The sequence below is a fragment of the Scatophagus argus genome, chromosome 20 (assembly GCF_020382885.2).
Source record: "Scatophagus argus isolate fScaArg1 chromosome 20, fScaArg1.pri, whole genome shotgun sequence".
NCBI lineage: Eukaryota > Metazoa > Chordata > Actinopteri > Scatophagidae > Scatophagus > Scatophagus argus.
The window spans coordinates 7,656,349-7,676,871 of NC_058512.1; the positions used below are offsets into that span (position 1 = coordinate 7,656,349).

The 20,523-nt window shown below is 38.3% G+C and overlaps 1 protein-coding gene across 1 annotated transcript in view; it reads left to right on the forward strand.

Moving 5' to 3' along the window:
* Positions 1-20,523, forward strand: part of LOC124051469 (astrotactin-2-like) — a 237,289-nt gene that overhangs the window by 102,996 nt on the left and 113,770 nt on the right. The window contains exons 6-10 of the mRNA XM_046374872.1: positions 1,268-1,414; positions 7,361-7,528; positions 16,244-16,328; positions 17,275-17,349; positions 20,375-20,512. Of these exons, the coding sequence (XP_046230828.1) occupies positions 1,268-1,414; positions 7,361-7,528; positions 16,244-16,328; positions 17,275-17,349; positions 20,375-20,512 (613 nt within the window). The remainder of the gene's footprint in view (positions 1-1,267; positions 1,415-7,360; positions 7,529-16,243; positions 16,329-17,274; positions 17,350-20,374; positions 20,513-20,523) is intronic.

Genomic DNA, 20,523 nt, shown 5'->3' on the forward strand with positions numbered 1-20,523 from the left:
TAACAAGGTTGGTTAAGGTTGCCCTCCGCATTTGTAGCTGCTTGTTACTTTGCCTTCACTTATCTACATGGCTGTTGTTTCTGTGCGTGAATGAGTGTGTGGATGAACCAGGTGTTTTGGTTTGTGGCCACAAAGTACTCGCCATCGTGAGTGTACATGCTTTTGTCTACTCAGTAGGCTTTTATAGTAATTGAGGGACCCCTTCACAAGCCGAGTGACACTACCCACACCCCAAAGGGATTAGCTGCTCTGCCACTTTTGCTGTCGAAAGCTGTTGCTCCTGTCCCTTTACAAATTTGTGGCTTGTGATTCAGTATGGGTAACTTAGTCTCCCTGGTTTCGACCTTGAGCAGCACCTCTCTTCTTGCAAAGATTCACTAAGATTCACTGGAGTCTCCTGTCACTGGCAGTATAGGAGGTTGCTGATTAAACTCAATAATAGTGTTTCCATAATAGTATGTTATTCTATCTGACGATTCACACATGTGAATCACACATGTGACTGATAAAGGCACACTTTAGTCGGAGAGACACCCTGCCACTGGAAAATGTAAAACGCGAAATTGTGTGTGGCTCTGTTTTTCCTGAGGTATCCACTCTTCTAATAACACTTAAACAACACAAGAATTCTGCTGCCACCTGAGTTTACCCAACTTCCACTGCTTGGAAGAGGGATACAAGAATAGTTTAAACAGTGTTTTTAAACCAGCGCTATTACTACCTTATCCTTATCACCTCCCAGTAAGCCTCCTTTCAACATGCCTCCCATGATAAATATCAGTAGACAGAGGTTAAGCGGCTAATTTAATTCCCTATATCCTGACTTAGAAATCGGAGCCCTGACAGAGCCAAAGGGCAACCAAAACAACCAATCTATAACCCTGTCAGTCGCAATAAGATCATATATCACCCCTGCAAATGATTCTGGGCTGTTCTGCGGAAGGTTGGCTATTCTAAGTCATCCTTTACATACTCAGGCCAAACTCAAACCTTGGTTAAATTCATAAATGAAGAGTACAATTAAATGTATTTTCAAGGATTGAGGGAGGCTTAGAGAAGGTACCTTCAACAGAAAATACTGCAAAATTGGATGATTTAGTTGTAGGATTGTGTCTGGGTGGATGATCTTCCTGTGAGCAAATGTAGGGACATGTCACTTTTGATAGGGGATGTCCACATACTGTTATCTGTTTGAGAGCCTGATCAAAACAAAGGGGCTTCTGTCATACACTTCACTTTTACTTTCTTCTCTTTTCTCTACCTCTAGGCCACCCGCACAGTCCTCTGAATAAGGTCACTCTGACGTTGATCACCATCAGCACATGTGTCATTGCCATTGTCTATGCTACGCAGGATTCCTGCCCTCTCACTGTCAAGGTTACCCTCCATGTGCCCGAGCATTTTGTCGCGGATGGTAAGTGCAGCACATTCATTAGACTTTAGCAAAATGTTTAACTAACAGAATGTCCTAAAAAAATCATTTTGCCCAGTTAGCCGTATATAAGTTCCATTAATGCACTGTGAAAAACCCAGAATCTCCTATATTTCTCTCTCATGATCTCTGCTGAATGATCTCTATCCAGCTGACAGACAGTCAGTTAAAGGAAAAAGGTTGGTGACTGACAATAAACCCATTAAACTCAGCGTGTCACAGTTTTGTGACACACATATAGCTATTGCAGCAGTATATTTTGTACTTCACCTTTGGGCAATGTTGACCTTCGTGAAAGCTAAAAGAAGGATATAGATTTGTTGAGCATGTTATCATAATAGCCACTATCCATCATGGTACACCTCTGTTTCGTAACCATAATTGGATACAGTCGTCCTTCAAACAGCATAGTGCGGAGATGACTGTCGAGTAGGTACACGTTGTTATTGAGCGATGAAAAATTCTATGTGATTTGTATAGTTTTTCTTGTTAGGAGGAACACTCAATGAGCCAGAGACAGCTCCACATGCTTCTTCTGCTCCCTCCACTTAGTACAAATGGCTTGCCGTAAAATCTGCGGCTCCTGGACGATGATTTGTGGGTTCCAGTTTCAAAGCTTTTCGGTGTCAGTGCCGAAAAGTGCAAAAGACGCCATTTATTCAGCAAAAAGTAAATCACGTGCTAGACCCAAAAGATGACCAAAAATAAGGACAATATATTCTTCACAGTGAAAGTGAAAAAAGTATTTATTATCACTGTAAATGCCCAAATTTTGAGCCATGTGACTGACGAAGAGCAATGTGCTCAAACAACTGTTTTTGAACTGGGAGCTCTCAGTGTGCAGACATTATTACATGCGACTGCATGTTGTAGATTGATTCTCCATGTTTGCACCTTTTCATTTGTAATGACAAAATGTTTTTTTCAAATAATGTCTTCAAGGTTTCTTTATGCCATGTAACAAGATGACTGTATATGGCATACAAATAAGCTTTACCCTTTAAAGTAAAAACATTATCAAGAAAGAACCTGGACTATTGCTTTTTCTGACAAATTGAATTGTTAATGCTGTTTGTTGTCTATTTACATGCTGGCAGGGGGACTGTAAATAAAATATTTGCAAAATAAATGTAAACTCAACATAATCAGATATGTAGGTATGGGTAAACAGGCATCAAAGTCCTCTTACTGAGTCTGTTTTAAATTCCTTGTTGTCTGTGGGATAATTATATTGGGTCTACGTGTCGGCAAAAAAACGCAGTGTAAACTTCACTGGGAGGTAAGAGAAGCCAATAGGGAAAATGTGCGAGGAGTTAAGTGAAGTGAGAGGGAGTGAGGAGCTGAGGCAATTCAACTAATGATTGTATTTGTCTGAAAGCTCTGCATTCACATATCAGTTGATCAGGTGCTCTTGTCACCAGGGCTTCATTTCTAGTCTGCCCACACACCATCAGTTTATGAGTAAATGGACACGCAATAGAAATGCAAGAGTATGCAAAACTTCAGCTTCCACGGTGTTTTGTGAAACTACATCTAAGATGAAGATGATGTAAGCCAATTTACTTTAAAGACACAAGCTTTATTTGTTTGTTTATTTATTTAGGTACTATTACTTTGATTTAAATGTCCAGTTCAACAGTTATTTAATTTTGTATGAACAGACTTGGGGCGCATACAAATGATTGGGGAGAATTTGTAGCATCCAATAGTTTTATGTTACGTAAGATTTTCTCCTGGGTAAGTAATTCTCGTGTGAGTTATGTAGGCCTAGAGATATTCTTTTCCACAGGGCAGAAAAACAGTAATTTGAGTTATGAATTATAATACCTTAATCTGAATGAATTTAGAGCTAAATAATGATACAAAAAGATTCTCAGCTGCCTCGGGGTCTTTGCACAGGATCTTCATCTAACACCTGACAGTGTAACATCACCTACTGCAGGCTGTAATATTCTCCCAGCTGACATCACTTGATTGCCTCTCATATTAGTCATGGAAAACTTTGCATTTGCACCATTTTGTCTGTTGATTTCCGGCAGCATGGGATTGAATCTCTGTGGTGTGAAATTCTTCTTTTCAGACTCTGGTGAAACCTCTGCAGATTAAACTTGCCCGTGAATATTCATCCTCAATATTACAGCCGTCAATTATGCTGGCGATCGGATTTCACAAATGAGCACCTTTTTACGAACAGGTGGCATCCCTCAGGCTGAAACAAGCTATTTATGACAAGTTTATGCAGAAATTTAGAATCCCGATTGGAACATTCGCGTGTGATCGAGCTTCACAGAAAAAAAAAATCATTCTAATTTTCGGATAAGAATTTGAAAATGTTTTTTCATGAGCTCCTTTGAGTATCCATAATGATGATAATAATAATGTTGAAGCTGTGAAATTTAATATGGCCATGTGAGAATGAATATGGCCTGAATGAGAATGATAATAGCCTGACCCTTGCTCTACCACTACCAACGGAGTAGTAGTACGCAGAATATTCACTTACACACTTGAGTTTTCTTAAAAGTTGTGTTGCTCCTGAAGCTGACATTTGACTTTTAGCTGAAGATATCAGAAATTGTACACTTGGACAGGAATTTTTCCTTGGACATACAGGATCCTGAAAGAATTATATTAATTTTAATGACCCTATTATGGCTTTTCCTTTATTTCCACTCTTGGGGAAAATTTAACTTTGTCTCCCTGCTACAGATAAGGCCCCAAGAACTGGAAAACCAATTGTATGATGAGTGTTTCACAAGGCATTTTTTTATTGTGGGGTGAACATGAGCAACCCGCCCTGAAGGGGCTGTAAGCAGGACTTTTAACAGTTAGTTTTGTTGTTTCTCTGCAAACTTGTGTGCACTGGAATTGGCCTCAGAAAAACAGACACCTGAGGCAGAGCAGATGTGATGAAAGGCGGCTTAAGCCATTGGTCTGGCAGGCGTACAGTCGGCAGCAGGCAGGCAGTCACAACAACAAACAAACAAAATCCAACAGATAAACAAACAAAGCAAATCCAAACTGGCAAGCCATGCATAAATAAGTTAGGTCACAACAGGAACAGGCAGGCTGAAAAAAAGGAGCATAATGTCTTCAAGGCAACACATATGAACTGTCACACAAGACGTGAGCTGACCTCTATAAACAACTGTATACAAGGGAAATAAAGAGTGACAGGAGGTAGAGGAGCAGGTAGGTGATGCTGTCAGGTCATCAGAGTGAGTAAATTCAACAGAGGCGACTAGTAGACAGGTGAGACGACAAACAAACATGGAAAACAAACAGACAACACAAGACACAACAACAAGTTAATGTGTAGGTACGTAGCAGGAAGAACTGAGACAGAGGATGCAAAATAGCAATTCTATTTAGTCAACATCATGACAGATTCCTAAATAAAATATGGGTGGAACTAAAGATATCTCTTTGAGGTTAATAAGATTTATATGCATGTCATGGGCCTTTAATATTTTCTTTACTAATTCTGACGATATTCTCATTTTAGCTCTTCACAGTGTGAAGTGAATCATTGGATTTTTTTATACATATATCTTTAGTATTGAGTCTGTTAAGGAGTGCTTTTAATTTCATGACAGAAAAGACACTCAGAGGGTGGTTATAAATAAAATAAAATAACAGTCCAAAAGTGGTAATAAAATTTAGCAAACAGATAAATCTGTAATTTAGGAAAAATCTTTCATTCAGTTATGTGGCTTATAATGTATCTCATTGTCATAACCATACATTAGAAGACTGTAAAAAAAAAAACAGCAATGCAAAAGTTTAAATAATAAAAAAAAAAAACCTAATCAATAAATACATAATAAATACGTTGTAATATTAATGTGTCACTCAGTGTAAATTGCTGTTTTTCAGGGAACAGTTGCTTGATAGAAAAACAACAGCTAGGTTTGCACAGTTTCTTTTATTATCACTGTCACCAAGGCACAGTTGTGCAATTCTTTCTGTTTCCAAAAACAGCTGAAAGGGGATTAAACCAGCAAAATATTTTTCCCCAGTCTTCTGCCCTCAGTTCACAACATGCATGGCAAAATTGCCAGCAATCAGCGATGTTCTTACTGCTCAGGAGGGGTTTCTTCACAGGTCTCTTAGAAACCAACCTATAATCTAACAATTGTCTCCTTGCTGTGTGTGCTGAAGCCATTAGATTTCTCTACTCACTCAGCAAATGCTGTCTGCTGACAATTCTGTCCACTAAACTGCAGTTGTACAGAAAATTGACTTGTTGTGCTCACCTTTGGTCAGCCTAACCTGAGAGATGCTTTTAGGGTTCCCCACTGGAGAATTATTTGTGTAGTTCAGGCTTTTTGGCATTTTGCTGGGTACTGGTACTTCATTTTCAGTGGAGTGGTCAATAATTACTAATGCTTTATCATGATTTAAATTTCAGGCACACTCACATTTTAACCTATATTGACCCATATGGATCATATAGATCACTCACATATGCCTTCACTGTTTGAGGTTGATGTACTTCAGTTTTAATTCATTCCATGCTGTATGGACAGCAGAACAATGTCTACAAGCAATACAGTATTTAATTTAAAGCAACACAGCAGGCCTGTAATTGGTCCATACTAGATGAGAGGCATATACTCGTAGCCGTGGGGCAGCCGTGGCCTAGAGGTTGGGGAAGCGGCTTGTGATCGGAGGGTCACCGGGTCGATTCCCCAACTGCACGGGCAGGAAAAATTTGGGTGTGGTGGAGTGATAAATGCGACAAATGCCCCCCCGCCAAATTAGCTGGCTGATGTGCCCTTAACCCCCCCGCTTAACCCCCAATTTGCTCCCCAGGCGCTTGATGCTGCCCACTGCTCCTGTGTGTGTGTTTCACTGCATGTGATTTGCTGGGTGTTGCATGTGCGTTCAACTAAGGATGGGTTAAATACAGAAGACAAATTCAGTGTGTGTATGTAAAAATATATATACTGTCAATAAAGCTGATTCTTCTTCTTCATAGTCAGGAAATAAAACTTATGAGTGTATTTTTAAAGGCTGTGTGTAGCTGTCCTGGTGTAACATTTTCCTGTCAAATGAAAAGAAGCATCTGGTGACTTCATGTGTGTAGGCGGAAGCCAATGTTAGTCTATTCTGGAATTTGGAACACTTAAAATGTTGAAAAAAGAAAGAAAAAAAACAAATAGTGTAAGTGCAGAACATTCTTTGTGGGGTATTTCTCCTCTGAGTTGTGTATTTTACTGCAGGGCATTGGCCCTGTAGGTTTGAGTGAGTCAGTTTTGATTGCTAGCTTTTCCATGTGTATTAATCCTCTAAAAAAGGCAGCCTGGAGACCACCATCAAATCATAAAACAGAATAAATGCGTGAATCTTTTTTTAGCCTGGCAGTTGCAGTACATTTTCAATTCACTCTGACACAGAAATTTATTTTAACTGTTTTGTGTACCACAAATTTATGTTAGACAGTCCAGCATTATACACACAATATAGCTGTGTCAGGGTCTTTGTGCTCACCAGAGAGCTGAGGCACAATCTCTTCACAGCTCTCTTTGGAAGCAAAAGTCATTGGCATCAATTAGGGATAATCTTGTTCAGTGATCAGAGTTTAACGATTGGTCTGGGAGCAGTAAGAAAGGAAGGTAAGTCAGCGTCAATGAGCATAGCATTTACTGATTGACTCATGGAACTCTTTTAGCCCCTCTACTGCAATTACCACGGAAATCCCATCAGTACACACATTATAGGTCTTAATTTTCTCATTTAAATTCAGCTTGGTCGGATGGGGAATTAAAATTACAGTGAAAACAAAAGAATTAGCTACTTTTCAATTGATTTTGCAACAGAACCAGCAGTAGTGGTTTTTAAAAATACCAAACAATGAACCCTCTTTTTTTTTTCTTTTTTTTTTTTAATAATTAATAATTTTGTGTCGTGTTTTCTTTTTTTCAGGAAGTAGTTTTGTGGTAAGCATGGGCAGCTTCCTGGATGTTTCTAATTGGTTAAACCCAGCCAAGCTAACCCTCTACTATCAGACAAATTCGTCCACACAGTGGATCCAGGACTACTGCGGCCAGAGGGCCACCGATCCCTGCGAGCAGATTTGCGATCAGGAGACAGGTTAGTCTATGCACACATGCAGACACACATGCACATACTGGGGCGTTTGTTGAGTAAATCACATAATTTCGCAGCATTTCATGAATTTTTTTTCCCCTTTATTTTGTGCAATAACTGTAATTTACTGGAATCAGTAACTCATGCTGGTTGATTACATTGACTGATTACATTGTGTTTCACTGACATTCATGAAGCATGACTTAGTTTAGTATGCAAAAAAATATTTCATATGTTTCAAATGATTCATATGTTTATATGTTTGATGAAAACTTTAACATAATTGTAATAGCATGACAGTGAGTCAACTTGAAATTCTTGTTTTTTAGACACAGTTCAAGCATATTTCATGCAATGCTGAACTTGTTGAAATCGGAGGAAAATACAGGCACTCACCCTCTTTTATGTTGGTATAATTGCAAGGACTGCAGTATCCAGAATGAAGAGAGAGGATGTTCTCTTTAGCTTCGGGTTACTGTTATGTTTTCAGAGTTTTCTGAACTGAAAAATGTCTTTGGAGGAACCTCATAGAGCTGGTTTGTGCACATGTAAGTTAAAAATGGCAGGAATTCAATAGCAGTAAAATGCTAAATGTATGTATGTATTATCATATTTGAAACACACATATTTAACATGATATTACAACAAAATAAAAGTACACAGTTCTTGAAAGGTTTGTTTTGTAGAGGATCTTTCTGCTTGAGAAGGAAAGATGGATTTGGCCAAGCTGAGCCTGTGGCGTGTGTCGGCTTTTCTTATTCAGTTTCTGAATAAATGTATCAGTCTTATATAGTTGGAGTCCAAGCTCAGTACACCAAGCTTGTAAACAACATTGTTAGTGTGTAAGCAGAAGCCCTCAGTGCCTGTTTGCCCATCAAGGTAAATAATCGCCAGCTTCCACTGCAGTATGTAAACAATCAACTCGAACAATTTTGCGCCTATTTTTGCTGACATTAAAACTATACCAACAAAAGCAGAACATGCAGCTTGATGATGTTTATCTTTCCCATGAGTGGTGTAACTCCCTTGTGCATTTCGTTCCCAACTAGATAAAGTCAAAGCTCATTAGAATGGATTACATCTGTAATGTATGTGAAATTTATGTCACCCTGGTCAAGGGCATGTTGAGAGCTGCTGCATAATGTATTAGAGCTCCAGACGCTCGACTCAGTCAGTACATATCAAGATGCCAAAGATGGAGTTGGCACGTTTGTGTTTATGGACCCTTCGGACCGCATTCACTTGCATCAGTCACTGCACGTTTTTACATAGTGAGATCAGTAATTTAATGTCATTTACTTATCCAGACCCCAGTACATTCCGAATTCTCACTTTATTAGTACTTCTGTCTCCTTCTGTCTCCTTGTCTCTCTCGATTTATTTCTCTTTTCATCTGTCCTTTTCAGCAGTAAGATTATTTGATCAGTAAATAATGGTGTAGCTGTAGTATGTGAAGCACTTCACAAAAACTGAAGTATGCTGTCTCAGGGCAAACACATCCATCCAGCAACAAAATTAAAGGTGCTCTTCAAAGAGCTTTCTATTTTATTTCCATCACTGTCCTCTACCATGCATTATAGCACCTGCACATTTGCACTCAACCATAATACATACACATGCACACATTGTTTCTGAAGATGGCACGCCTGAAACAATCCTTTCATCCAGGAACCTTTGTTGCAGTTACAACAATAGGGTGAACAACTGGTTGTGAAATGTTAGAGGGTAAATCACACAGGCAAGAAAAGTCCACCTACACTGCTATATGTGCACTTAGCCTTCAGAGCGTGCTGCTATTCTGGCTATAACAATAAGCAATGTGAAAGTGGGTGTTTTACCCCCCGTACAAGTGATGGCACAACACCTGTCTGGACAAGTCTTGTTTAAACATGGAAAACACAAAACACTCCCCGAGACATATCCACATGTGGATTGATTGTAACCTGTCAGTGGATTGGAATTGCTTGCCATTGGACAACTATAAATTTCTTGGATTGCCACAACATGTTCCTGTGAAATGTCCAGCTTACCCATAGTAAAATAGGCAGAATACAGCAGATATGCTCGGAAAAGCTCATGTGCACACCAGTGCCTTTTTTTTTAAAGTATATTGTTGGTTACAGGGAGGTGCAAAACCACAAAAAATAAAAACAAACAAACAAAATAAACAAATGCTATTCTTAATTACAAATATAGCACACTGTGGGTTTGCATCATTCAAATGAATGATGGCCTAGGGCAAGTTTTTTTTCCTAAGGGTAATCAGTCCTCTCTGCCATCACCTTCACTCACTGCTAATAACTTCTAGCATTGAGTTTAATGGATTAATGGCATGATGCTCTTTCTATTACCTGATAGCTGCTTGGGATCTAGCTGACTATAACTGGCCTTGGGCCATGGACTGCCTTTGCAACCACTGATAAGGCAATTGTGTCCTGATTCTTAGATTGTAACAAAATGCCCCCGCAAATAGGTTGGATGTACAATGCAATGCATAACATTATAGCTGGAAAAGAGGTGACTATATTTTTAATAGAATGTTATCACTCGAGTTAACGTTTCTTATAGTATAACTTCAGTTATGTGATTGTTAGTCAACTTGTACTGTCTCAAATAGTTATATGCCCATAGTTTACCCCCAGCACCTTTCCATCTATCATCATAACTAACCTCATAAAGACCTCTGAATTTCCTTGGCTGCTTTTGTTTTCCTCATTTGAAATAATGTCTCCCTAGCTCCTTTCAGCCTCACCTAATTGGAACTGAAAATGCTGGACTGAACATATAGCCTTGCTCTATCCTTTCATTCAGTGCATTCAGCGCTTGCATGTGCGCAAGCACACACATACTCCTATGACAAAACATTTATGTTGAGTCTACTAAGCCATTCTGCTCAAAGTCCTTGGGCAGAATAACTGTTCTCCTGGAAAATTTATAACAAACTCATATTGTTATCAGAACTACAATAACTCTTTACTGTCCCCATACCCAGAACCTTGAAATGTGAAAATAATTTGTGTGGCCTTGGTGATATACTAGAAATCAACATAATGAAACACGTCATTTGTAACATGAGGCTGGTTATACAGTGAAGAGAAAAGAGTGAAGAGAAATTATGTTGGGCCTCCAGTGATTTCCACTTGAGCTGTTTTGCATTTTTGGCCTTTAAGTTAGAACAAAAGCATGAAAGCATAGTTAGAGTCAGAGAGCAGCGAGGCACAGAACGATGACACAGTGGTGACGTGATAGTGACAAATAGCATTGGCATTATGATATGGCCTTTATACTAGATGATACTATCCCCATGTGCAGTATCAGCTTGTTTTTGCGTGTGTGTGTGTAGAAACCTGGCTGGAATGTCACAGGAAAGGGAAGCACAGTGAGATAATTGTTGTCATCAAATGGTCATTTTCAATCACAGGTGATTAGCTCTAAATTAGGCCGACAGCATGTCTTAATTAGTCAAGCATAACTTTTGGCACTGCTGAACAGGCTTTATGCACAGCCGAGTCAGAATCTCAGGCCACCTGACAACTTCAGCCAAGGGTACAGCTCAGTGCTAGTATGCTAGTCATACTGTTGCTATAAAAACAACTCTTGTGTGACGTTGAGCTCTGAACACCTGGAAATACTCTCATTTCCAGGATGTGAGGACAGCCACTACTGCTGTCTTTCTTTGCATATCTTTCTTTCAACTCTGTTTCCAGAAGAAGCAGCAGCTATTATCAGATGAAACCAAGTTATCATAACTAACACAGTCTGCAGCTTACACGTACAGACCTGATCTAACCTTCAACTCCAGCCAGGCTTGTACATATGAAAAAAAAATAGGAGTATCCCAGTGCTTTTCAGGGGATTTACATCACCCTGCCTGCTCTTCAGTTCAGGGTTTTGTAAAGGAAAGAGACCAAATACCAACGCCTCTTAAGGATCCTCCTGTATGTGGTTTATGAAGATTGTGACTACTGCTCCATTGCTGACTCAGCTGCACTTAGTCTCACCCCAGACCACATTATTGATCTCTGTGCAAAGATAGCATAGTTACAGAAACAAACAACCATCTCCCCAAATCACTTTTCTCATCCAGCGTTTAATCATTTAAATCAAATAGTTTAAATTACTAATTAGGCTGCTCAAATTGTTCAGCTAAACTGTTAATGGTTAATTATTAAAATGTTACATGAATTAATTAAAAAGGAAAAAAGTGCTTCACTTATTGACAGTATTTATTAAATGTTGTGTTTATAACAATCAAACATTTTTCACTTTTGTCTGTTGCGGTGTAAAATGTTCTGAAATGTTGTTAATAACTGTTAGTACTATTAAATTATCTTGTCCATTCAAATGCAAAAACAATGAGGGTCAAATTTCTTTCTCTCAGCACCCTAACTCGGGCAGACTTCCCTGATGAAAACATCCCATTTGCACTTTGCCTAAAACAAACATATGGTTTATTAAAGCAGGAGATTCGTTTCAGATTACAAAGAGCAGAAAATAAAATGTTTTGATGCTAAAATACAAATTATCATCAACAAAGTAATGACATTGTAAAACAAACGAAAGTGCAACTCTGCCTAGGTAAAATATATGCGAGCACTGCACTTCAACAAGTATGCAAATTCAATGCATTGGGAGCCATTAAATTAACTCCTTTTGAAATTTAACTCCATTTTGAAAATGGAATTATGGAAGCACGCATAAAAGAACATATTGCTTATGAAAAATAAATGAATCAGTAAGGCACCACATCAGCAACTGGTCCAAACTCAGCATAGCAGATGGAAGGCACTGGTATGAATGATATCTCCTTAGAATCCCAAGTTAACTCCACTGTAAATGTAAAAAGGTCCAATTGTCATAGTACACTGGCAACTCAGTGAGGTTCAAGTTTAATGACTAAAGTCACCACCCCTCCATCTCCTCCTTACTGGATTTTTCTTTTTAAGATAAAGATTTTTATTATTATTATCTAAATCAGCCCACGTCCTCTTCACATATTCTTGTGGCACACTCACCTGTCCGTCATCACTGAGTTTTCTAAAGAATGACTACACTCACTTTAAGTTTCTCTCCTCAAATACAACCTCCGTGCCTGTACCATATCTGAACCAAGTCTTTAGAGACGGAGAAACCGCCACACAAAGCTGATTCTTGCAAGTTGTCTAAAGGTTACTTAATCCAGCAGAATTTGTAATCAACCAGGCATATCTCTCTCTGTTAATTGCTTGATCCTCCCTTAAGCGCATTTGCATAAAGGCAAGAGCCGCATTTCACTGATTACTTGCAAGGTGGGTCTCAGATTGAAAAGGTGTAAAAGATTTGGTAAATGTGTCCCACTGCAGCGTTCAGGCCTATACACATTTGGCTGTACAACACATGTGTGTGTACTTATGCATAAGCCAAATACATAAATCAATTATCCGTACTTAACTGAAGTGTGATTACTTTCTTATCCCATTTAATACATTTGCCAGTCTTTCTATTGTTAATTACATTATGTGGACACTCCTGACAAGACCAGCTTCTTTAATATCTTATTCAGATGATAAATACAATCTGTCACTGTGAATAAGAGGCTGGTTGTATTTTGCAAAGTCGCAGTGGGTTGTTAATATTGAAATATTGAATTGTACATTTAAAAAAATATATAAAAAATAAAAAAGTATTTTGGCCTTTTGACACTGCTGCAACATCACAGGAGCCAGTACGAGACAAACATCGCCTCAGCAGCCAAGATGAAACAGGACGGGACGGGTTTGCTTTATAATTGTGATCAAAGCTGAAGCTAAAATTAAAGCTTCTGGTTCACTGTTTCGAATTCCACCCTTTCGTTTCCACAGTAACTGTTGACCAGGGTTTTCTTCCATGGTGTTATGTTAGGACCCAGCAATTCTCATTCAAAACATTCTAGTGAAGACACAAGTCACAGCGAAACATATATAACATATCTACAGTATATGTTCTTTGTAGTGATACAATGACTCGTGCATGCTCAAATATTTGCTGTCTCTATTGGTTACAATATTATATAATCAATTTTCATTCAAATGTCCCTACAGTTACTGCACTGATTTTGAATTGCACAGACAGTTCAAAAAATGTGTTTGTCTTTTTCTTTTTCTGGTATCGATGAAGAATTGAGATGTCAGAAAATATTGGGGTGTTATTGGGGTGAGGATCTGTTAACGGCATAGAAAATATATCCTTGATGTTATTTATATTAATATAAATACATGAAGGTATAAACATTATACAAAAGGGAATCAAGGGAATGCATTGTGAGATGTTTCTTACTGAATCAAGCACAAGCCGAGTGTAAAAGTTGTCAGCAGAAAGCACCATCTTGACAGTGATGCTCCTCATGCAGCCTGCTCCCATCTCTCCTCTCCAATAAATCAGAGGTGCAGTCAGGCATTTTTACCAGCAACTCAGAGCTTGCTATGTAAATTTTCCCCATTCCATATTTAAGAAAAAAAAACCTCATATTGGGGCACTATTGTTAGCCTAAGCACTAACAGCCTACAAATGAAAATGCCTACCTCTCCAGCATGTAACTGGTAACATGTGACTTGACTGCACATGTGCAAGATGGATTTTATTAAGTACTGCCTCTGGCAGTCAGGATTAATTAAATATAACTGGTATAATGGGGTTAAATGTGTATGTAAGAGTAGCACTGGGAAGGTGTGGGTATGTATATATGTGTGAATACAGTGTGTTATATGAACAGGATACATGTTTAATGGGCTCACAGTATAAAACACAAAGGAGATTTTCCAAAGCAGGGGAAGACAAGTGTTTCTAGAATGTTCCAAGAATAGTATATCTTTATATTCGAGTGGTAAAGCCCTCTAGCAAACAATGGAAATGGATGAAGAAATGTGACGTGATGCTAGTATGGGTGGATCAGAGTGGTCAACAAAATGTCATGTTTTTTACCCTTTTCCAACTGACCGTCAAAGTTGGTTTCCTTCACCTTGGGACATTCTCTAATGTTAATCAAGAGGTTATTATTGTAACTGTTACAATGAAAGTCCCCTTAACACAAATCTTGATCTTTTCCTAACCCCAACAAAGCTGAACCAAATCTTAACCATAGAGGTAAAAGGTCAGAAAACAGTTCTACATTTAACTTTTATTTGAAATAGGTATTTGAATTTTTATTTACATCCACATTTCAAAGCACAGCCATTACAAGAGCTCTTGCTCTCTATTTAGTGAGGGCAAATGGAATAGCTACAAGCAAACAAAAACATCTATTGCTTGTCTGGCGGTGGTGGTGCATCATTCCATGAGTGATCTTGAAGCTTTAAACTCAACCAGTAAATTATTAAACACTTGGTGATAAAATGTGAATGATGTTGCCTAGGTGGCCATTACACATTTTTCCAGTGTTATGCCTCCACATAGGTCAACAGAAAGTGGATCAGTAGTATTTATTTTTGAAACACTGCTAAAGAAAAGTTGGTAAAGCTATCAGTGACTTCAGATTTCGCAAATGCATCTACCCATTTAGAAGGCATTACACATGCAGTGTATTCTAAATATTTTATCTACCATACATGACACTATGAAGCAGTTCTGTCTTTTTCCCTCCTATTATTTATAGTTTTCATAAATGGGCATGACTCTTGAAAGAAATCTAAGTATCAGTTTTAATATTTCTGTTTTATTTGAGGATCACAGTACTACTTTTTTTTTTTTTTACAGCGTTCAAAGATAATCTCTATATAGAGCTAAATGAAAACAAAAAACTCAAAACTATTTTCTTGTATTATTTTAGTCCAATTAATGTCTTTTTTTTACAGAAGATTTTCTGTATATTGTTACATGCTAGACTTAGAGCTTAGAGCTGCCATACTTTTAAAATGGCTTCCGTTGAAGCTACATACCAAAAGAAAGAAATGCAATACATTTCCAGAAATTCCAGAAATTAATAAACAGTCAAAGAATGTATTTTGACATTGCTGTTCAGTGACCTGCGTGTTACATTACAAAAAGCAATGGGTATTTAAACTTAAGCTTTGGCTGGTGAGCATCACCATTAGCCAGAGAGGTGCATGACTGGCAGCTTCCTCTACCAAAACCAAGCTGCCGTGCTGCTGTCTGAATGTCTCCAGTCGAGGGTAGAGAGCTGAGTGGACATCTTCTACTGAGACACAAAAGTATCAAGGACAAGTAGTGAGGATGGTTAAGACTCACAATGATACAGGGAGCGACAAAGAAACCCAATCGCTTTTTGTCAGATTCCAGCCAACTGAATCACTGGACTTGAGCCAGTGCTGACTGATGGTGAGCTCCGTTGTCGAGCCTTTGCACAGTACAAAATGTATGTTGTCATACTGTTTAAAGCATTATTTACTGAGACCCTGACAATGGAGCTTATGTTCATATCATGCCAGGAGGAAAAATATTAATAGTGGAAATATGCAACTTAAACCTGTTGGCTTGAAGACAAACAATCCAAGAAAATGATTCCCTATAAGTTTCATAAAATATTTCAGAAAATAGCTCAGCTAATGATAGTGGTTTCATTTTAAATGTACTCCAGTTGTGTTATTGGAAAGGAATTAACTGGAAGATTGGGTAGCATGGCAACTGCTTATTTGATAAATCTCTAATGAATGAGCAAGCCACTGTCACTTACATGGTTATATATTGAGCCACTGAAGATAAATAAATATGCCACTCTGCTCCTTCTTGTTCTCGCTACCACAGGAGAATGCAGCTGTCATGAGGGTTATTCCCCCGATCCTGTCCATAAACACCTCTGCGTTCGCAGCGACTGGGGTCGAAACGAAGGGTAAGTCCTGTCTACTCCATCCACCCAATTCTGAAAGCTCACTTGTATTTAAATGATCTGACAACTGGTTTCCCAGCCCATACTTCCAACTGCATTATCACACCATATTAACTTTACATAAAAGAAAGGTGAATTGTTCACTGTGATGGATTAGCTATCCAGAGCGTGTTTCAAGTTTCTAGAAGCTGGTGTGTTCAGAGTATTAAAATGAATGGAAACCAAAGTAGAAAATCTATCCATAATAACTTACAGTGTATTTTCAAAAATTGGCACCTGTAATTTAAAATGTAAGCAATTCGTAGGTAATGGACTAAAACATGGAAACGCACCTCTAAGGTCTTTTAACTTGGGGTAGTAGACTTTGAAGGTGTAGTCCAAAAGTACAAATAGAAGAAAGAGGTAGGAGAGTTGTTATAGTGTGTAATGAAGCAAAACATCAGGTGAAGGCAAAAGAGTCAGAGAGACAGATAAATAGAGAGCAGAAATAAAGAAATACAAATAGTAATAATTGAAATTACTGGGAGTGAAAAGTGAGTGGAATGAGCCCTTTCTTTGACTCTGACCTTGTCTGACAATCAATCATTGGTTCAATTTAAAGGTCCCACGTTATTATTCAACTCCACCTCTCGTCTGCTGGATTCAGTCCAGATCAAGGTTCCATTTCCATATGATTTATTAGGAGGAACAGCTGAGTGTAATCTTATCCAAAATACAATTCTAACTGAGGAATGCTAGTTTCGAGCTTACATTTCAATTTTTTTCGGTATTTTCATTTCTGAATAAAAAATAAACATTATGTTAATCCTGTATTACATTTACACTTTCCTTTAAAATTGTAATTATGTCAGCTCTACATAAAGTTATTTTCAAGTAGATTTTTTATATATATATATATATATATATATTCCTTTTTTTGATTTGCTGTTTCCTCCTCTCTGCCATCAAGTCCCTGGCCATACGCTAACTTGGAGAAAGGCTATGACTTAGTTACAGGAGAGCAGGCCCCAGAGAGGATCTTCAGGTGAGTCCTTCACTTCTGGTGCATCTCTCCATTGCATGACTTCTGCTGGCCATCTGTGACTATGTGGACACATCATGGGAGATGGTGGTGTTCTTGGCATATGTGTGTGTGTATGTGTATGCATGCATGTGTGTGACCAAGAATAGAGATGAGAAGTGAGCAGATACACAAAGACACAGTTGGATGGTCACACAAATACACCTTGTGCTGTGGGGAGAGAAGACTTAGCCATGGGCTCTTACGCGGAGAAATAGCCCAAGGGGCAGTTCTGGATGGTCTCCTCTCATATGCTTTTACTGCCATTTTTGTTATACTCTTCATTCTTGATGGGGTCATTGTGTCTGACATTTTTCAAGAATTGCAAGGTGCAAGGAGCCCCTTCAGTGTCACCCAGCTGTTTTTTCAAACAGCTGCTTTTCAAAAGGTTTTAAAGTACCATCTATTTTTTCTGTTATTTAAAATTTGTATTTTGTCTTGTACCTCTAAATAATCCAGACAGATCTGACCTAGTGTGCTTCCTATACTTTTGGGTATGGGGCTTTGCATATAGCCCTTCCAGTACATATCACTATTCTTGTTCAACTATGGCATGTACTAGATGTTATAAATTTGTTGCACTTGTTTGTAAGGGCGTGGATCATGTTCTTTCACTAATATCCCCTTTATGAAGACTTTTCATGAGAAGTTGAGAAGTTAGTGAAAAAAATAAACAATAAAGGGAACACTTTTATCTCCAACATATATATTACTTATTCAAATGAAATTATAATCTTAATTAATAGACACTACTACTCTTTCCTTCTACTATTTATTTCAAGTTAAATGGAAGTCTTGTAGGCCCAAACACTCAAAACAACAATAATAACTATCTATCTATTCTATCAATCAAAATGATCAAAAGTTGATGTTTCCATTTCTTCTGTCAGTTTTATATGTGACTTAAAGGATACCCTTCAGGGTCACTATCCCTCCAGTATGTACAGTATGTATGTAGGAAGAGCTGTCACCGTACTCTCTGTCCTCTTCACACTGACCTTGGAGTTAGCTTCTCAGTCCACTCTAAGAAATAAGTCCAGAGTCTTTGTTCAGCACAAAAACATGTTATATCTTTCAGCTGTCCATTGCCAGTTAAGAGCAATACTCGAATGGTGTCCGCACACACACACACACACACAGACAAAGGCAGCAGCCACATGTGTTGCTTGGTTGAAGCGCTGTGTTGGTTTAGAATTTGAAAGATAAAATGACAACCACGCACACACACAGTAGCAGAGCACAAATACTTTCCCATGTACACACTCGTACAGACAGCAGATAAAGTGAGTAAAAATGCAGCAACTAAGTGAAAACCCTCACTGGTTTCCCGTTGAAAGGTTTCTGTGTCAGTGCTGTGTAGAGGAGGGAGAAAAGACCGCATTGCTCTTCAGCTGGACAGTTTAAGAGTCAGTCCTGTGGCCGTGAAAAGAGAAGCTTAATCGTAACAGAAATTGGTTTCACAGATAGGGAGCTTTGTAGGAAAGCAGTGCTGTCTCTTCCTTTTTTTCTTGATTTTAGGAAAAATCTGAAAATAAGCATCTTGTGATTTGAAACACGAGGGTTACATAAAGAATGGTCAGTTGGTAATGGATTAAATGCAATGATTTAAATCTTGATATTAAATAGTTTGAAGTCAAATTTGATTTAAATTATAAATTAGCAAGAGGAGATCAGAATGAGTGCAATACATTCAGATTTTCCGATTCTAACTAATGTGCTGTCAGCAGAGTTTTTAATGCAGAGGTTTGGCAGCACAGACATTTCAGGTATGCAAGCAAACAGGTCTCGTACATACAAAATAAGGTTGTTACAATACCAGTTTTTAACTTCAGTGTAATACAAAATAACAAAACAATACCAATACCTCTTTTATTACCACAGCAAAAAGAGAAAAAACAAGTCCTAGAAACACAAAGTAGGATTTTTTTCTTAGCAAGAGTCACCGAAAACAAACCAACACATTTGAAATAATGCTAATTTGTGTGTAGCCTTAGGTTGAAAATGTGATTACCGATTGAATTTCAGTAATATTTAACTCTTATTATATTTCATTTGAATATTTATTGTGATGTGATATTGCATAGGTGAACAATGTTCTTTGTGGTATCTTTTATGTGGGAGTGAAATGAGACAGTTTGATTAAAGCCAAAGTTGTAGATAAGCAAACCCATTCAAGCTTGGTTTCTAGGAATTTGTGGCATAGTCGCCCACCACCTAGATGCTTTAAAGGCTTGTGGTACAAATAGCAATCGTGTTCTGGGCTCTTTGTGAGGTCTTACCAGGTGTTGTTATTCTCAAGTGGCATGCCTAGGCCTGTAACTTCACTGGGAGAAACATCTTTGGCAAAATCAAATTATTTTGTACGCCATCTTGAACAGTGGTCTTGAGCATGCGACGACCACACAGGCATATTCAAGCACTGCGCTGCAGACCACATTACATTTGAAAAGAAGGGAAATTGTTTTCTTTTTGAATTAGTAATAATAAGCCTGGCCACCAGAGCTCCTAATGTATTTCAGAGATTCTCTTCAAAACTCTTCAGTATTGTGCAGTGATGACTTCATCAACGTGAACTCCATGATTCAGAAGTTTTGGAAGAAAGAAATTTCTATTTTGATTTTAATCCTGAATAACAGTCACAGTATGCGAAATTGAAAGGCATTATTTTTTTTGATGAAAACTCTAAATGTCTCCAGATTAGTATCACCTTGCATTATCTGGACTTTCTCATTACCCCAAAAGTGAGGAATGAATACCAGGATGACCATACTTGCCATTATATGTATTAGCTTCACTATATGAAATTATATATGTTTATACATTGTGCCCTCCCTTAGTCAGGCCCTCATCATGTGCCGACCCTTTTAAGCTTTCACTTTTCATTATGATCTTTTCTGCAGTGGTATCAATGCATGCTCATTTAATAACAAAATGTGATCATGTAACAGTAGTTCGATTGACATTATGTCTTGTGGTTGTGCCAACACAGATCGTTCTACAGTCTGGGCCAAGGGCTGTGGCTGCCAGTCAGCAAGAGCTTTGTCGTGCCACCAGTGGAACTGTCAATCAACCCCATCGCCAGCTGTAAGACAGACGTGTTGGTTACTGAGGATCCAGGGGAGGTCAGGTCAGTCTGAC